This window comes from Uloborus diversus, chromosome 7 (genome assembly GCF_026930045.1).
Source record: "Uloborus diversus isolate 005 chromosome 7, Udiv.v.3.1, whole genome shotgun sequence".
NCBI lineage: Eukaryota > Metazoa > Arthropoda > Arachnida > Araneae > Uloboridae > Uloborus > Uloborus diversus.
Window position 1 is genome coordinate 162,518,421 of NC_072737.1, and position 18,291 is coordinate 162,536,711.

An 18,291-nucleotide genomic window follows, 5' to 3' on the forward strand; every position below is an offset into this window, starting at 1 on the left:
GTCGGATCGCGTTGTAGCGGGAGTCGACTGTAAATATTTTACCTCTTCACTTTGCCCTACATTCCCGTACCGCCTACATGTTTTTAGCGAAACCTAACTTTCAAATAAAAGTATTTTATCTGATAGTCGAGATAAAAATAGAGTTGTTTCTTTATGCTTTTTATATGATCCCGAAGAGCTTTTACTTACGCTATTCACAGACGAAGCACTTTTCTTGATGTTTCAACTCGATTACTGGGTGTGTTTCTTTTCTTGAGTAAATGTAGCTATATTGAAGTAACGTGCAGAAGAATCGCAGTCAATATTTTATATTTCTTGAAAATATTATTTTTTAAATAAAAAAGAGGTGATAAATTTTTACAACAGAAATGTAATGATCAGAAATTACCCGGGTCACTCTTACACAAGGACTAACATTTTAAAAAATGGTGAGGAAAAAAAATCATATTAGTTTTTGATATATGCATGAATAAGGGAATGTGAGGCAAAGTGAAATAGTTAAGATGATGAGTTTTTTCAAAGTCAAAAAAATTGGAAATTTGTTTTGAAAATTACAGTTAATAAAGAAAGAACATTGTTTTTTTTTCTTTTTTTTTTTTTTTATAAAACTTGCATTGAAATAGCATTTTTTATTTTTGGCAGTAAATTTTCACTTGGAAAAAAAAGGGAAAAATTATCCCCCTTTTTTTATGGGGCAAAGTGAAAAATAAAATATCTTTGTAATGAAATATTTTCTGTTCGATTATTGTTACTTAGACTCGATAAATAGAAGGTTGAAGGAATAAATGAAAAGATACTGAAAAACATAAAGCCACTAATTTAATAAATTAATTAATGCATGTCGACAAATAAATGCGTGAGTAAAAGAGTGAATAAATGAGAAAGTAAATAAACAACTAATTTAAGGTATGTTAATAAATTAATAAATAATGCACAGGATATTTAATAAATGATTGAATAATTAAACAAAATTAACTGATTCACTTCGTGTCATCCACTTTGATCGCATGTACTTGTGTAACTGTGCGAAATATTTAAAATGCAAATAATCTTAATATTAATTTATTAAATGCTGCACCGAATATTAGAAGGTCTCACTTAATATTTCAAATGTTAATTTAAAGAACTTTATCATTAAATTATACCGAAAATAATGTTCGACTTGCAACAAAATATTACAATATAAGTATCAATTTTTGAAAATTGCTTGTCAATTATTATTGCTTGTCAATATCATATTTTATAATTTTCTGAGACAATTTTTTCTTGTCTGGAATCGACTACATGTATTACTACATAGTTAAAAAATTATTAGATAGGTGGCCCTAAAAGCAGAGCAAATACTTCGCCATTTCATTTTGCCCCACATTCCCCTACTTAAATATTCCCATTTTTATGCAAATACCTAAAACTTATCAACTGTGAAACTCACGTTTGTATTTGAGAAACATATATTTCTATGTTTTCTGCAAAACCTAACTCGCTGATAAAAGTATTTTCTCCGATGCTGAAGATAAAAACAGAGTTGTTTCTTTATTCCCTTTATGTGAATTCGGAGAGCTTTTGCTACGAAATTCAAAGAGGAAGTACTTTTCTTGATGTTTCAATTCAATTAATGTATGTGTTCCTTTTCTTGCAGGAGCTTAAAAGGGAACACGCAGCTCCATTCAATTCATGAGGATGCTTTCTCAGGGCTAAAGAATGTGAGGACTCTGTTAGTAAATTTTGTTATTTTACACCTATAAGTCATGCATGCAAATGTTTGATCAAAAGGCAATTGCATTTGAATGTAATTATTATTTAAGTGGCTCTACATTTTTTATTATCGCTGATCTATAAGGTCAGCGATCTTAAAGGGATTAAAAAATGCATGTTTTCAGTTTAAATTCATAATGCATAGTAAAAATATATTTATTTTTTATGATTATTATTTATGTGTTTAGTCATTTATTTGTTTTAAAGTTTGTTTCACTTCTTATATGTTTTGTTCTGTATTACTTCCTTTTACAGAAAAAGGAAGTATTGTATTCGCGGAAAAATTTTCACCCAAAAATCGGCCTTAATTTCCATTTTGCTCACCCCCGAATGAATGTTGAGTTTTTTTTTCAACCCGACCACACGTGGATATGTGTCTAGGAGCATACAGACACCCGAAATATCCATTTTAACGATCCCCGAGTTAATTCCAACGAGTTTTCTCGTTACGTCTGTATGTACGTATGTATGTACGTATGTGCGTATGTATGTCGCATAACTCAATAACGGAATGTCCTAGAAAGTTGAAATTTGGTACGTAGACTCCTAGTGGGGTCTAGTTATGCACCTTTTTTTTGGTTGCATTCGGATGCTCCAAAGGGGGTCTTTTGCCCCTTTTTGGGGGGAAACCATTGTTAATTTCGATGTAAACTCAAGTGGTGTTATGATTTGGTGGACACTTAGCGATATATCGCCAGTCTTTTGGTCGCCAAGTTTTGTCGCCAACTTGGCGACAAATTTGGCGATTTTATTTATTTATTTATTTATTTATTTTAATCTGGTTTAAATTTAGCCACTGTTGGCGATATTTAGAGAGTAAATTATTGAATCATATTAAAACTGCCAATAATGAGAAAATGACATTAAATTGGAATAAAAGGAAGTCATGTGATGCACTTATCAGCTCGTTACTTTCTTCTATATCTAATATATAGAAGAAAGTATTGGATTCGTGCAAATTTTCGAATTTCGAATTTTGACGGATTCGTACGTTTTGAGGTGCGCTGAGTCCATTTCGACCATTTTTGGAAAATGTCTGTCTGTCTGTGTGTGTGTGTGTGTGTGTGTGTGTATGTGTGTGTGTGTATGTATGTATGTGTGTGTGTGTGTATGTATGTGTGTCACGTCTGTGTGTGACCAGTTTTTTGTGGCCGCTCTACAGCAAAAACTACCGCATGAAATCGAACGAAATTTGGTACACATATGTGCCCCTATGTGAACTTGTGCCCATTGGTTTTTGGCGCGAATTCCTCCAAGGGGGGTGGAGCAATGGGACGTTTTTTGAGTTACGCGTGCTTGCTATTCCTCAGGAAGTAACTGGCGGAATCAAACAAAATTTGGTCCATATGTTGCCATTAACAGGAACAGGTGCTGATTCAATTTTGGTGTCAATAACTCAAACGGGGGTTGAGCTATAGAACGTTTTTTGTCGTCAATTGTGACTGCTGTATCTCAAGAAATAATGAACGGAATGAAAGAAAAATTTATCGGCAAGTAGCCCTTAGTGGGTATAAGAACTGATTTTATTTTTGTGTCAACAGCTAAAAAGGGGGTAGCGCAATCGCCCGGTCTTTTTTTCCATTGTGAGTGCCCTATCTCAAGAAGTAATGATACGTTCTGGTTGAAATTTGGAATATATGTGAATCCATATGTAAACAGGCTCTGGTTTAATTTTGACGCCGATCGCTCCAAGAGGTGTTGATTTTTTTTTTTTTTTGCGAATAAAAATATTTTTATTAATGCAACAATAAGAAAGATAAATCGTAATAGATTGTCGTCTGCGTTTTTCTCGTGATTTTAATTGTATGGAAATGATCGGAAATATTATCTCAATGATTTAAAATCTTTAACTGTTGCCATCTTATGTTTGTTAACAAATAAAATATTTGTAATTAATTTAAGCAAGGCTTTTAAAATAACTTTCAATTTTCGCTCTTTTCTTTGCTTTTGCAATAATTCAGACATTGGGATGGTCGTCAAGTTTTTGCATGTGTAATTTTGTTTTTGTTAGGAATATTGCTTCCTCGTCAAGCAAGGGGAGGGATCAGGAAAAGGAAAAATAAAGAAGAAAGTTTCGTGATGGCCACAACATACTAGTTTTTGTATTAGCATCTCAACTATGTATCGATTAATGTATCGCAATTTTTTTTAATCGCATTTATCGCTGTTGATTTGTTTCTAAAACATACAAGCAATACTCTACTTAATGAGAAATAAGTCCAATAAACGAATTTCGTTATTTATTTATTTTTGAAGTGTTTAATATTACTTCGTACAAAACAATTCAATAAACAGTGTAACTTCGATTAAATGGTACCCGATTTCACGATTTTTTCAATTTAATGATACCTTTCAGTTGCCCGGATTTGACGGCATTGAATGTCTGTGTTACTCGATTTAATGACGATAAATTTTTGTAGTCCCTATACAATCGTTATATCGGGGTTTATTAATTTGCACTGCCTTCGACAGAAACTAGTTGTTACGTTTGAATTCTTTTGAACTGTTTGTAAATTTTATGATTGAAACTTTGAACTAATTTTGGGAAGCTTTTGGATTTTGGAGAAAACTTTTAATAAATTGAAAAGCAGTCAATTTTAATATTTATTTCAATAATATTCAAATGTGATAACTAAATTGGGAAAAAAGTTTGGATTTATAATTGCGGCGACTGCTTTGGGATGGAGGGTGTATTATTATACAGAATAATGTATTGTGATTGACGTTTAACTTGAAATATTTCTTTTGTCGCTAAAACGCATAGTTAAAAGCTGGAGTGGGCAGGTAAAGAGCAGTAACTGCAACTTTTTGCTTTTAAATTTTTTGTGGTTTTATCATCTACTGTACATTAGTTTTATTGTACAAGCTTGCTTAGTTGGTTTACGCTGAAAAAAACTTCTAATTCCAACATTTCTCTATTGTTAGCATTGAATCCAAAACGTGTTTCTTAAAGAATCTCGAAAACTCATTTCGGCAGATACTGTCCCTTACCTGCCCACGAAGGAATCACGGGACGCGGGAGCGTTCCGGCCGCCAGGAAAACCAAACGTCAGCAGCCAGCAAAAGCAAAAAGCAAGCGGGAAGCTTTTTGCTCATCAAGCAACCACTTCACTTTGAAAAGCTTCCCGCCAAACAGGATAAACAATTTAAAGGGTCTATCCAAATTTATGAGGAGTTGAAGGTAGGAGGAGGTTCTAATGGAAGTAGGTGTGATGAAAGAGGAGAAGAGGGAGGATGATAGTTTGACAGATACTTGGTAGGCAAACTAGATATCATAACTTTTTAAGGTTGAGGGTTTTTGGATTTAGGATGCATGCGTTCTTTTTTGTGCGGAAAAGTTAAAGGTTTTCTTGGCGGGAAAATGTTTACAACAGGGTTGTTTTTGACGAGATACAGATTTACATCTTAAAGTTTAGTTTTTGTTTTCTTTTATAATGCAAGATAAATAAGATAACTTCATTTTACAGAGACCTGTCTGAAACGAGCATCAACTACCTGCCAGTGAAAGGTTTAGAAGAACTTGATGTGCTGAAGCTCACCGAGGTATATCCTCTGAAAGTGTTCCCTTCGGTATACCACTTCAAGTACATCAAAGAAGCCTATCTGACGTATCCCTACCACTGTTGTGCATTCAAGTTCCCAGCGACTCATGATCCGGAGGAATTTTCAAAGTACATCGACTTCAAGAAAAACATGGAGAATCTGTACTGCAGGCAAAATCCGAGCACAACGCCCACAACTTGGTTGGCTTTGGATGCAGAAAAAAACGTCAGGCGAAAAAGACGGCTCCATCAAATATTGGAGAATTCCTTTGAGCCACCTATTGATAAAATCAGGAAGTATGCTCCATTAGTGAATTCCAGAGCTTATTATTCGACGAAGGGAGAGAACCACGTGGGGACAGTTCAGTTTCCAAGACGAGGGGCTCGAGGCAGCCTGAGCTTTGTGAAAGAGCGTCATAAGAAACATAAAGGTCATGTCAAACTTTTAAGAGGCGCAAGAATGGTAAAGAGGAATGATTTTCATTTTCGTGAACGAGGAGTTCCTGTAAGCAGAGACAGCCAATCTATTGCGGAAGATAGGCAAGACTGGGTTCGCAGAACGGCGGAGTGGGGAAGCATTCCCAAGTCAGAAATTAACATTCACCAGGTAATTTATTTATATATTTGATTACTGAAATACTTACTGATCCGACGTTGGCCCGTTATCTAAATCACTACCACATTTCTCACTGACACTTGAACAATTAAATTCTTTATATAGGAAGTAAAAGAAAACATAGCATCACCCCCACTTCAAAATTTAAAAAATAAAATAATAATTTGAATTTTGACCTCTTGAATTCAAATTATGTTTTTCGTAATCACGAGTGTGTGTGTGTATGTAGGCATGTGTATTTATGTGTGTGTGGGGGGAGGTATGTGTGTTTGTGTGTAGGGGTATGTGTATGTGTGTGAAGGCATGTGTGTTTATGTCTGTGTGCAGGCATGAATGTGTGGGTAGTTGTGCGTATGTTTTTGTATGTGTATGTGTAGGTGTCTGTATGTATGCGTGTGTGTATGTGTTTGTGTGTATGTATGCGTGTGTGTATATGTTTTTGTGTATGAATGCGTGTGTGTATGTGTTTGTGTGTATGTATGTGTGTGTATGTGTTTGTGTGTGTGTATGTGTGTGTGTATGTGTGCGTTTGTGTGTGTAGTTATGTATGTATGCGCGTGTGTGTACGACATGGACGCAACCTGGAGACGGCTTTCGCAATATTAGCAGCATTGTGAGGAGCCGATCGACGGTGATGGTGCGGAGGGTGGCGGTGTGAAAATAAAATGATAGGACTCCAAAAACAGTCAACTGAGAACAATAAGCAATCGTGATTGCTCAACCCCCCCCCCTCATTGATTTCATGAAGCAGTGAGAAGCAAAGGGATTTAAGTGCCAAAACTAAAAGTTTAGAGGTAAGCAGTAAAAATGGCAGGATGACCTCTCCTTTGTTTTAGGGCAAAAGATGAAACTAGTAGCCCTGGTAGGTGTTGCTGTACAGCACGACTTAGAAGAAATTTTCAATGGTAGCTTGCCTACGACTTAAATTTTATACGCTTTTTATGTTCTCAAAACTTAGAAACGTTCACTTTATGCCTTTGCTTGCACTGTCTCTCATCATAAATAATTTTCCTTATTAGTAGTGTGACATTAGCACTACTGATAGTCAACTTGATCAGAGCTTTTGAAAATGAATTAGCTAGAAACAAATATTTCAAGTATTCTAAATCCTCAAAGTTTCGATAAAAATCTCATCTTGCATAGCTTTTTACGAGTTTCAACGTTGCATAAATTTCAAATCGGTAAGGAATATCCTTCGTCTAGAAAATAACATTTTTTAAAACAATTTTATGATTCTAAATTTATATTTAGAGAGCTTTAGAAAATTTTTAACATTAGAATATTCAATGCATAATTTCCTGGACTTCGAATTGCCTTTTTACTGAATTAAGAAAAGATCCGACACAAACTCTGAATTTGTATGCAGAATCTTCAAACAAACAAATTCACGTAGTCTAATATAGATAACATATTAGCTTTCCCCGTAACAATTAAAATGGTTAAACGAAATAAAGAACATCATAAAGAAAAGCAAATTTCTGAAAATTTAAGTGGTTACGTTTTTTTGTTGAAATAGAAAAGATAAAAATGTGCAAAATATAAAAAATAAAAAAACAACTATGTATATAAGCTTGAAATTTTATTTATAGAAATAAAGAGAAATGTGATTACATTTCATTTATTTTATGCTGTGTGAAAATCTATAAAAATACCATGTGATAAAAAATAGATATGCTTTTTGAGGATACAGAATGATTTAAAGCAAATATTTATCTGCCTTGATTGTAAAAGCTTATGTAGTTATGGTCCTATAAGAACCTGTGTATTAATGTTGCAAATCATTTCTTACTCCTCTAGAAAATAGTCTTACTCCTCTAGAGTCAATAATATCGCTTAATATTTGCCTTCGGCGACCGACTTTCTTCCATCTTTATATCTTCGGTTGCAATTTTATCAGTTTTTGTGCACTTAAGCTTCACATAAGTATTTAAAAAAGCTAATAGTCATTAAATAAATGAAATAATGTACTGACATTATAGGTTTATGACCTTGTGGTGCCGCACTAAGTTGATATGGAATATGTCATTAAAACCATTTAATATTTAAAAAAAAGGAAAAAAACAGCTGTTTGCAAGTAGTACATTTATTTCATGAAAGTACATTATCTTATCCAGTGTGTAGAGGAAAATACATACATACATATATATATATATATTGGTGACATTATTTTGTGTTTGTAATTTTAAAAACTGGTTGTGTATTAAATATTAGCTAATTTTTATGCAGGATCATTATTGTTAGCAATTTTCGTTGATTTCTTTTACACTAAGAACACTTTTTTTACAACATAAATTTTATTACGTGTCTCGGAGTAACCTTATAAGAGCTTTTTGACGTTGTTATTTCTTATTTTAATTTTTCAGCACAAGGTATTTATTTAACTTATAAGTTGTTTTGAATGCATAAGAAATGATGACAAAGGTAGAAGATATTTTCTTTCTTTTAATTAGTGTTTTTACTACTTATTGAACTATAAAAAAAAAAGTAGTCCCAAATAAGTAGTATCAAAGTTCGTAAATATTTTACAGTTTTTGTAAATCGCAAGACATGGTAAACTTAACAAAAAAGAAAAAAAAAATTAATTTGAATTTCGACATCTTGAATTCAAATTATGTTTTTCGCAATCACGAGTGTGTGTGCGTGTGTGTATCTAGGCGTGTGTGTTTGTGTGTGTGTATGTGCAGGCATGAGTGTGTGGGTAGTTGTGTGTGTATTGTGTAGGTGTGTGTATGTGTTTGTGTGTGAGTAGATGCGTGTATGTGTGTGTGTGTAGGTGCGTGTATGTATGCGTGTAAGTGTAGGATATTGACGCAACCTGGACACGGTTTTCGCTAGAGGAGCAGCATCGGGAGGAGTCGGCCGACGGTGGTGCTGCTGACGGAGGCGGGGGGGGGGGAATAAAATTATAGGACATAAAACATTCAAGTGAGAACAATAAGCAATCGTGGTTTCTCAAAAAAAAAAAAAAAAAAAAAGACAGCTGCTTTGAGTACTTTTAGGCAGTTGTATTAAGAAACTTTGAATTTATATTGATTTCCATAAACTTTCATTGATTTCCCACCATATTTAAGTCTATTTGAGCAAAATTGATACATCTTACAAATTGCATTATCAGCAAAGAAAATGATAAATTCTTGATTTATAGCATTGTATGTTATAAACCATGGAAATTATCACCTTTTTATATCGCGATTTTATTTTTGCACATTAATGAAACATGTGCTTTAAAGTAAAACAAATGAAATTCATAAAACGACGTGAAATTCTTGTCAAACTAGAAGTCATCCCTGTCGCAGACAAAAGGGTTTTCATCCTAAAAACAAACAATAAATAAATAAATAAATAAATAAATAATAAAATAAAATGAATAAATAAATAAATAAAATAAAATAAAATACTATCTTTCAAACTTTTGAGAAAGTTATACTAATTTTTACAATTGTATAGAAACCATTATTTAAGTTATCTGTGAAATATCAAATTATAGAAAGATGGCCTATTTTGCAAGGTAATGTGCAAGACAATATTTCGGATGACATCGATACCCTAAATTTTTTTTTAGAAATTAAAAAAAAAACATAACGTTTTCAACTACCGTTACAGATACTTTTTCAGTAGCGTTGAAAACGTAATATATGACAAAGCTGTATCCAGACTAGAAATCTTCATGGAAGCCCAGTTCCCTAGAAATTTTCTAGTAAACGAGCAGTTTTTCCTTTTTTTTTTTATTTTTTTTTTACACAGTAAACCTTGGTCTACAAGCTGTGATTTCAGGTGGGCCAAAAAAATTGCAACAATTTGCATAACTGATAACAAATTGAATTTAGTGAGTTAAGAACGAAACTTTCTTTAAATATTTTATTTTATTTTTATTTATCTTTTTATTTATTTATTTTTTTCAAATTTTCTTAAACTTTTTGCTTAAAAACTATTACTTAGCTAGTAATTTATTCTAACATGTAACTTTTTTCAGGATATTTTACTCAATAGCTCAGACGCAGAAGAATTCTTTGGTAACCAAATAACAACGAAGAAAAGAAAACCCAAAGTGCAAAAGAATTTTCCAGAAAATCCCTTCATGGAAGGCGTGTTCCACGGAACAACTGTTGCAGTCATATCGGAATTCGAGTTACAAGCTTTTTGTGGCCAGCTTGCTAAGAATTATCGCGATGTCGAGTGCTACCCCACCCCAGATGCATTCAATCCTTGTGAAGACGTTATGGGCAACATGATGCTCAGGGCTTTCGTGTGGGTGGTTGTCGGGACCTCTATTTTGGGCAATGTGGCCGTTATGGTGGTCCTCATGAGTACTGGTGCTTGCAAAAGTGTGTCTAAGTTCCTGATGTGCAACTTGGCTTTTGCTGACTTTTGCATGGGAGTTTACTTGCTGTTGATTGCTGCGATGGATTTGCACAGCATGGGGACCTATTTCAACTACGCAATAGACTGGCAGCATGGTAAGTATCAAAGAGTGTTTTAAGTGCATGTTTTGAAAGAAGTAACCTTTGTAAAACACTGCAGTGGAACCCCGATTTTACGTTCCCCGAATCTGCGTTTTTTTATTTTTTTAGCATGTAACGTTTTTTTTTTTTTCATTGGGTCCCATAATCAGATTTGCTGCTACAGTGCTGGTAACCAAAATTGCATTATCCTCGCATTTTCACAACAATGGGATTATGTGAGAAGTTTTGGTCGATCGATTAACGATGAATGTATGTGAAATTCTGCAAAACTTATGAAATAAACATTTAACAGCAGGAATCCGATAACTGTTTACGTAGATCAGGGCTGTTTTCTGGCCAAGGCAAACTGCTGAACCCATGCTCATTTTTCCATTTCTGAATCTGCGTGAGTTAAGAGAAAAATAATTACTCAACCCCATGTCAATTTAAGTATAATGGCAGGATAAAGGTTTTTAAAATGTTACTCACCAGTTTTGCCCTATGGCACGGAGCAGAATCAGTCTGGAAAATGACGTTTGGAACTGAAGTAAAATGATCCCGGATAGTAGGAAGCAATTTGTCCTCCAAAATGCCAATATACACCTGAGCGTTTACTGCTCCTTGCACAAAGTGAAGCCCACCAACTCCTTGATCAGAAATCTATCCCCAAATCATCTGGGGTACTTGATGCTTGACTATGTGTTGAATGCAGTTGGGATGATATTCCTCTCCTTTGCAGCGAGGGTGATGCAATTTTTTTTACCACCACTGTATGTACTTCCTGCATTTTACGTTTTCACTGTATTTTACGTTTTTAAAACCTAGTCCCTTGAGAAACGTAAAGTGAGGATTTCACTACATTTTAATTAGAAACAACCCTGCTAGTACAACATGCCACGGCAAAGTTACAGGGACACCATAATGCTCACAGTCCCTAAGTTGGAGAAGTGTGACGTCTCACATGAGTCATGCTATGAAACAAAGTGCAATACATTTGTGACTGGTCAATTTGAAACGTTGTGGAGACGTCACTGCTACATTATTTTGTGAAGTCGCCATAAACTGAACGCAACGATACCGGAATAGACTTGCTAAGTGCTACACCTAGAGTTGTAGTTCAGGAGAGGGGAATGAGAGGGGTAACTGTAAAAATAACGTAAATGTAATGTAAATTGGTTTTAAACCACCTTTCTTTTTTGTACGTTTCCTCAAACCCCAAGGTGAGTTACTGAGCACATTATTTTCCAGCTACATAACTGGATAAACCTGTCGTGAGAATTCAACTTTGATTGAAGAAAAACCTAGTACTAACTAGGGAAATTCCTAGTTGTACGGACACAAAGAGGCCGAAAACTTGATACTCCATAACCCGATCGAATAAAAAAAATAAATAAATAAATAAAAAAACACGATAAAAACCTGTTGTGCACATTTGTGATATTACTATTAGTATACGAGATGCTAAACAGTTTTACATACACAAGAGAACTGCGAACAAATCACCTCACCTCCAGACGCACACAAGAAAGATTAACGTCACAAAGAAAGGAAAATGTCACCCAAATCATCGGTGGGAATCGAGCCCACTACCTCCTTTTCTGCACTCAGATACGTTTTAGAGTAAGCGCTTTCCTCCGTTTGGTTACGGAGACTTTCGCATTTCCAAAAACCCGATTTTTTAGCGTCACATCGGGTCAAGCTTTTGTGACTCAACTGCACAACTCGTCTCGGTAAAAATTACAATTCAAAGTTTTGTTTGAATGTGTTGTAGTTTATGTTTACATTTGTATGAAAAAATTTTGTGTTAACTTTTCAAATTGCTTTTTGAAATCGATAGAGATTATTTTAAAAACCATCGTTTTCCTAGAAAATAAACCATTTCTAAAATGCTGCATACAAAGTTTAAACAAAAAGTGGACACTAAAAACAAAAATCACTTATTGAAAAAAAAAAAAAAAGAATTGCTGTCATATGCAACATACAATTTGCTTTAAGTAGTTTATATTAGTATTGGTTTCAAAGAAACTCGTAAGAATTTGGTTTCATTCATTTAGTTATGTATTTCCACTAAAGCATTTTCTTTTTATGTCAAAATTCCCATACTATTGTAAAACCTTCAATATCTATAAAATGTTTTCGATTTCTTGTAAAAGGTCGCTTGCATATTGAACGCGGAACACTTGAATCAATAGATTGAGCTTTTCCATTCCCTCAAGTTTCGATACAGTCTTTTTTGAAATACGAAATATATATCACTGAAATTTTAAATAATCTAATATTGGAATATGTAGTGTGCACAGGAATTGCATAACTAATGCGTATTTCTTTCATCTTACTAGTTTAATGTATTCTCTCTGAGAGTACTATAATAAGATACTAGTAAACTGTAATCGAAAAAAGAATAATTATGGGAAGTTTGAAATATTTTACAAATGAGAATAGAAAAAGAAAGAAAACAGATTGTTTTCTGTCCAACGTTTTATTTTAGTTACACACGAAACCATCAATACTTTTTTGTGGATTAAAAATATTCTTTTTAGTTACAATTTACATATTTATGAGCTATATTGAGAACAAGAGATTAAAACAAAATGGTACTCCTTCCGTTAAAAAAGAGTTGTTACATTTGACTACTTTTGTACTGATTTTTGATATTGATGATTTTTTTTTGAGGGTTTTTTTTTTTTTTGATGCTTCAGAGTTAAGCTTTCAATGGGAAATATGTACTTACCCAGCATTCTCACCTTAAATCAGTACTAAAGCAGTTTAAACATTTCAGAACTCTTACATTCATAAGCGACGCCCCTATTTTTGTTAGGATTCGAACACCAGTATACCAGAACAATCAGTTTATTTTGTAATGAATTCACGGTTCATCAATTTAACAGATAGTTCTGTGCGATCACAAGTGGATAGACCTTTAAAAACGGGGCGTGGCTTAGTGGTTATTGAAATTGATTTGGTTCTGATTTTAGGAACGAATTCTGGATAGGTAAATAGTGTTAACTAATATTATAGCTCGTTGAAATATCTGAAAAATGTATAAATAAAATCCTAAAATCGTCAACTTCTACATTTGGTACAAAATGGCTCAAATTCAACTAATTTGGGACGAAATTTTCGAAGTACTGTAAACTCAAGATTTTTTGTGGAATTGGGTGGCACAAGTACCGTGGATAAACCGAACAAAGGCTAAAATGAGGGACAAATAAGGTAAAAGTTGTCTTAGCTGTATAAATGCATAATACAGTCAATTCGTCAATTCGCGATAGCGATAACTCGATAACTCAAACATATAACCCGAAGTTTTTCAACGATGACTTTAAACTTATTTTGAAAGAACGAATATATATATATATATATATATATATATATATATATATATATATATATATATATATATATATATATATATATATATATATACATATATATATATATATATATATATATATATATATATACTTATTTAAGTGACAATGAGAGAAAAATTAATTCACCTTCACATGTAATATCCTGAACATTACACCTCTAAAGCGAGGAGAACACCTGTTCAGCCAATGCGCGATAAAGGAGTTACACATGCGGAAATTAGTATAAAACTTGTTTTCTTTTATTGTACCGTACTGTTTATACTTAGACATTGGACTACGATTTTGCTTTTAAGCTGTCAAGTTGCCAAGTCAAGTTATTGTACCTTTATTCAAAGGCTGACCGTTCCCGTTCATTTTTTAGTTCAATCATTTGCTGATAAGTTCCCGGGAAAGAGAGAGATCGAGTTTTCTTTAGATGCCTAAGCAAAAGCTAAAAACCTTGGATTTAGAAAGTAAAGTAAATCTCATTTATAACATTGAAAGGAATCCAACAATCAAAAAGAAAGATAATTCATTGAAATATGGCTCCAAATACAATGTCAACGATATTAAAAGGGAAACTTCGAAGGCGGTACAAAAATATGAATCCGAATTTGAAACAAATGAAGATGTGCACCTTTCCTGAAGTAGAATCAGCTCTATTCAAGTGGTTCCAGCAGTATTGAATTCAAGACCATGTATGGAGAAAGCAACGAATTTTGCTATATTGTTGAACATAGAAAATTTCCACGCCAGTGGTGGATGGCTGAAGAAGTTCAAGACCAGACACAACTTTGTCTTCAGAACTCGTCACGGAAAAATGTAATTTTGGTCTGTAATTTTGGTTGTACATATAAGTACATATTAATTAAAATATTCGATGGTTTTAAATATCAAAATGTCGAAAACCAAAACTAGCAATAAGTCGATTCTCCGATAAGTCGATATTTTTCATCGGTCCCTTTAGATTCGAGTTATCGAGAATTGACCGTACTTTTTTCAAACAGTGACAACAAATATAGTGTAGTGCAAAAGTGTTTGAATTTTTGCACAACAGAACTTAACATCAATAAAAAAGTGTATATACGATAAAGAAAGAAAAAAAAAGAATAAAACAAAAACAACTGAGTTTAAATTTACAAATATTTGACGAAAAACAGCGATTGGTAACAGCATTTTACTGTGAAAATACATGATCCTGATTGTTGATTGACTCGCGCGCGGATAATTGGGAAATTATAGGACGGAGGGAGCAATAAATATTGCTGAAAATTTTTATATCATGTGTACAGTAATATTTTCTCTGCCAATAATAGACCTTATTGAACATCAGCAACATTTCCTTTGCAAATATTACAGTTTTTTACACAGATGCAATAGAAAGTCAAAATTTATCTACTTTTCTTATGAAGTATTCCATATGTTTATGTGAAGGATTGCCACTTTCCTGTATTAAATTTCTTTGATTTTCATGATCGTTTTTACATACTCTTACGAAAAAGGAACTTCTTTACTGTTCTTCAAGGAGTAAATTTCTATCATAATATTTCTGTATCTTGTGGAAAATAGTTTAAACTGCGTAGCAATAAGATTGTTATTTATATATTTTTTGAGTAGGAGTTTTTGAAAAAATTTTGTTACCAAAAGAACTTTAATCATTGATTGTGACATGCTATCATATGTGAGAAAGTAAATTTAAACAGGCTTTATCGAAGCATCAAAACAACAATGATTCATCACAACATGGAAAAATATCTCGAAATTCAACTACAAAATTTTAACAGAAAAAAAAATAAATTTTTATTCTGTAGGATATTTTACTGCTAAAATTACAACTTCACAGATAAAACCCCTTCTTTTCTGATACAAGTATTTCATTCTTACATAATACCTTCATTTCAGCTCTACGCTTCCAATTACACTTGTAAATTGAATATTTAAATTGTTGAATTTCTTGCAATGCCTCTCTTTTTCTAACTTCTCTTTGACAAGTTTGTTTGGAAAAACATTTTTTTTTTCACATTCTGGTTGATTTGATTGAGAATAACATCAAGTGAATGTTGTTTTTGTATCAAATATTGCATCAAACTTGTTATGTACCGTTTGATGCAATAGTTCATATAATGTGTTTTCTTGTCCGAATTTCGTTTCTTCATCGAATTTTTTTCACCCCTGGGAAGAGAAACGTCTTATTTGCTTCAGTGTATAAGTCATTGATGTTTTAAAGTTGAAGAGTGTCGAGACGTGCATTTGTGAATCATAATGAGGTCGAGAAAAATCGTGACGTTACAGGTTATTTCCTGAAACTAAAAACGTTCTACTATTTTAGAATTCATCCAAAAAAAAGTCCTTCCAAAATTATCTTTCTTTTTATGATAAATCTTTATTTCTGAATGAATGTCAGCATTTTTACCTGCCAAAATATAACTCTTATTTATCAGCATTTAGTTACGTTTATTTGTAGGACGTGGTGGCCTGATCAGTAAGGCATCGGAATTGTAGTCGGAGGGTCCCGGGTTCGATCTTACCTGGATCGTAGATCCACCATTTTCATTAATGGTGACTGGGGGACGGTAAATATGCTCGTGACTACTCGATGCCTCTGGGGGCGCTTAGCCAGAAGGTGGTTTCACTCTAAATTATCGAAATGTTGACAAAAGGTGCTGCCATCTATCGTGGGCTGTCTGAGTCAAATCAGACTTACACCTAAATTGGTGCCCAATAAACGGAAACCTTAAATCGGGCTAGGGTATCCGAGTGGTATAAGTAACAACAACAACATACTTATTTACATAAGTTTATGCTAAATGAATTTTGGAATTCAACTTGTATCTGATGCAGTATTGATTAAACAATAGTTTCCAGTTTTTTGATAATAACATGGAGTTCTTTTTCAGGTATAGGCTGCAAAATTGCGGGATTTTTGACAGTGTTAGCAACTGAGCTTTCCATCTATACACTAACCGTAATCTCGATTGAACGCTGGTACGCCATAACCTACGCAATCAACCTCAGCAAGCGCCTGAAGCTAAGGCGTGCTGCTAAAATAATGTCAGCAGGCTGGCTATTTGCACTAACAATGGCTTCTTTACCTCTCATCAACGTGAACGGGTACTCTAGAACAAGCATATGTTTGCCCATGAAAAGCGAAACTACAAGCGACATAATTTACCTGTTGATTCTCTTGGGCACCAATTCTCTGACATTTATCTTCATTTTCTTCTGCTATGGTAACATGTACATATCAGTCATACGACACCAAAGTCGTGCTACGGCCAATGACATGGCCGTTGCCAAGCGAATGGCCATGTTGGTCATCACCGATTTTCTTTGTTGGGCACCAGTTGCTTTTTTCGCCACGACAGCTGTTGCCGGATATCCGCTCATTGACGTCACAAAGTCGAAGATTCTGTTGGTGTTCTTTTATCCTCTCAACTCGTGCGCCAACCCTTTCCTCTACGCCATTTTCACCACCCAATATCGCCGTGATTTTTTAATCTTGCTCAAGCGCTGCGAGGGTTTCCTTGAACGGACGTCTAAAAACGATAAAAATTCCTCGTGCAATGTCCCTCCTCTACAGTTCTCAAGCGACATAAAATATTGGAAGAACTCCTGTTCGTCTCATCTGTCCACCGATAATTCGATGAAGGTGCTGAGGCCCAGCGACCTGAGCAGTCAACAGGATGTCTTCTCTACTTCAGGTTGGGAGGACCCGGAAGCTGAAGACGTCATCCAGCTTTGGTCCTGCATGAAAGATTCCTCGTCCAGTGATGACAGTGGACAGTGCTGCAAAAACTACAGCAGTAGTTCTCACAGCACAACAACGCATAGAGGCTCGCCGCACCCAGTGAAAAATAGGTTTGTGCATGTGGATAGGACAAATATTCTTGATGTTTGTGATATTCGTTCCACTTCGATGTAAATGTGTATGAAGTGATGTGTGGCAAAATTTGTGCCAAATCCTTCAAAACTGCTACAGAGCTTTTCATATGACGTACATCTAAAAAACTTGCTTCCGAAAATTCGGAGCTGTATTGCTCACTATGGTTTTCTTTCTTTTTTTTTATCATTGTCAATTAAGTATTAAGTGGTTACACTAGATCCTCATTGTAGTGTGATTTTAATGTGCAAAATAAATAGATTAGCTAAGTAAACGAGGTTCCGCCGTCAAAAGAGCAATATCTTTTAAAACTTAGATAACACGTAGTCTTATAAATAGCCACTTTAAATTATTTATTATTGAAAAAACCACTATAGCAGCTAGGGGTGATGAATTTAACATTATTGCCAATACAAATAGTACAGTTTACATACATTATTTTTTGGTTAATCTGCACTCCCTTGGAATGTTTTTATCAGCGGGGTCGAAAAACTTTAAAACTGTTTGAGGGGGAGAAGAGATTATAACCGAGAACTTGCCGAAGTGAGGAAAGATAACTTTTTTTTTTTTTTTGCACACTTTTTTTTTTCCTTTTTCATTTTTGTCAATTTTTCAAAGTGTGATTTACAAAAGAATACTACTTGCGCCATCTTTTGAATAAGGCTTTATAAAATAACAAAAGGTACGTTATATACTTTCATTT

At 34.0% G+C, this 18,291-nt stretch overlaps 1 protein-coding gene across 1 annotated transcript in view; it reads left to right on the top strand.

Annotated features, from left to right (window-relative positions):
* LOC129226970 (lutropin-choriogonadotropic hormone receptor-like) overlaps positions 1-17,630 on the top strand; it is a 50,247-nt gene extending 32,617 nt beyond the window's left edge. The window contains exons 4-7 of the mRNA XM_054861598.1: positions 1,640-1,714; positions 5,223-5,904; positions 9,887-10,370; positions 16,606-17,630. Coding sequence (XP_054717573.1) covers positions 1,640-1,714; positions 5,223-5,904; positions 9,887-10,370; positions 16,606-17,630 — 2,266 coding nt within the window. The remainder of the gene's footprint in view (positions 1-1,639; positions 1,715-5,222; positions 5,905-9,886; positions 10,371-16,605) is intronic.
* Positions 17,631-18,291: the final 661 nt, after the last annotated feature.